Genomic DNA, 1,512 nt, shown 5'->3' with positions numbered 1-1,512 from the left:
AATTATTATATATAAAACAAATGGAAAAAAAAACTAAACGTAAGAAAAGAAAATTTAATGTAAGATTAAAGAAAGAGAAAGAAAGAAATACGGGCATCTAATATAATTCTTATCGATTTAAAACATCAGAGAAAAGAAGAAAAAGAAGAAGAAGAAGAAGAAGAAGAAGAAGAAGAAGAAGAGTGACTTATCGAAAGCGATTTCTTACCCGAAAGTCCACCATATGTCGAAGCACATGACGTTGAGCCAAGAAAAAGCTGAGAGAAAGGAAAATAGCATAGCGTAACCTGCAAAAACCGAAAAATAGGATGGTATTAGTTCGAAAAGGTTATCGAGAAAGAAAATAAAAAAGATCTTTAAATTCTATGTTGCACCATAAGATGAATAGCTATGCTAGGCTAGCTGAACAATAACAAAAAATCAACGTTTCATCAAATTAAAAAGATTAATTACAGTTATTCTCCACTTTTTTCTTACTTTCATTAAAAAATACTTTATTATTTTTCTTATATATATATATATTAATCTTTTCGTTTACTAAATAACATAAAAAAAAGAAAGAAAAAAAAACTATTATCTTTAAATGTGATTTCACACATACACGCGTACAATTAATAAAATATTCTAACATTATTTTAATTATTCCATAGAATTGATTATTCATTATTATTATTATTTTATTCGATAAAATCTTTGAACTGCACTTCTTGTAAAAGAAAAAGAAAGTAAACAAACAAGCAAGTAAGCAAGTTTTAAAAGAATTTAACATACCTAAAACTTTGCACGATATTGCAGATACAGATGCTGCAATGTTCCTCTTTGGGGTTATCCAATTAATTATAGTCAGACAAAAATAAGCAGAAAAGAGACTGGCTACATGGCACATCAGAGTTTTCCCATGAAGATTTTGAAGAACCGGTAGACAAGCGTAAACCACCAACGTTATCAATAAAAATCCGCAACTTATTAATTGTAATATCGTATAGATATCGCATCTGGAAAAAGATAAAAAAACAAATCATCTTTTAACAAATGATAAATGAAAAATATGATTTTATTCGAATTGAAATCATTCCCCCCCTACCCCTCTTTTCCCCCCATTATATTCAATCCAAATCAATTATTATTAAACAAAATAATATTAATAATTATTAATTCATCAATCGCGATAGTGTATTCATCTTATGTTAAATATAAATAATAAATCTGCGAAAAATAATTTCAACGTAGAAATATATAAAATAGAAAGAAAAAGAAAAAATGAAATAACAAAATAATATTTTTATCTATTTTTGTCTATTTTTCACGGTCTCCTTTAATATTAATAATAATAATAATAAGATTGATCATAGAGTTTGTTCGTTACCAAAAAGGAAAAAGAAAATCTGCAGAAGATAATTTCAACATAGAAAAATATATAATAAAAAGAAAAAAAACAAAATACTATTTTCGTCTATTTTTTTCTATTTTTGTCTATTTTTCCGTTCTCTTTTAATATTAATAATAATAATA

At 25.5% G+C, this 1,512-nt stretch overlaps 1 protein-coding gene across 1 annotated transcript in view; it reads right to left on the bottom strand.

The window, feature by feature from the left end:
* LOC106791362 (G-protein coupled receptor Mth2-like) overlaps window positions 1–1,512 on the bottom strand; it is a 29,472-nt gene that overhangs the window by 10,234 nt on the left and 17,726 nt on the right. The window contains 2 exon segments of the mRNA XM_014756942.1: window positions 209–287; window positions 772–995. Coding sequence (XP_014612428.1) covers window positions 209–287; window positions 772–995 — 303 coding nt within the window.

The sequence above is a fragment of the Polistes canadensis genome, unplaced genomic scaffold, assembly GCF_001313835.1.
Source record: "Polistes canadensis isolate GaletaPanama2010 unplaced genomic scaffold, ASM131383v1 scaffold_301, whole genome shotgun sequence".
Classification (NCBI taxonomy): domain Eukaryota; kingdom Metazoa; phylum Arthropoda; class Insecta; order Hymenoptera; family Vespidae; genus Polistes; species Polistes canadensis.
The sequence above is the reverse complement of the archived record's forward strand: the minus strand, read 5'-3'. Positions and strand labels throughout refer to the sequence as shown.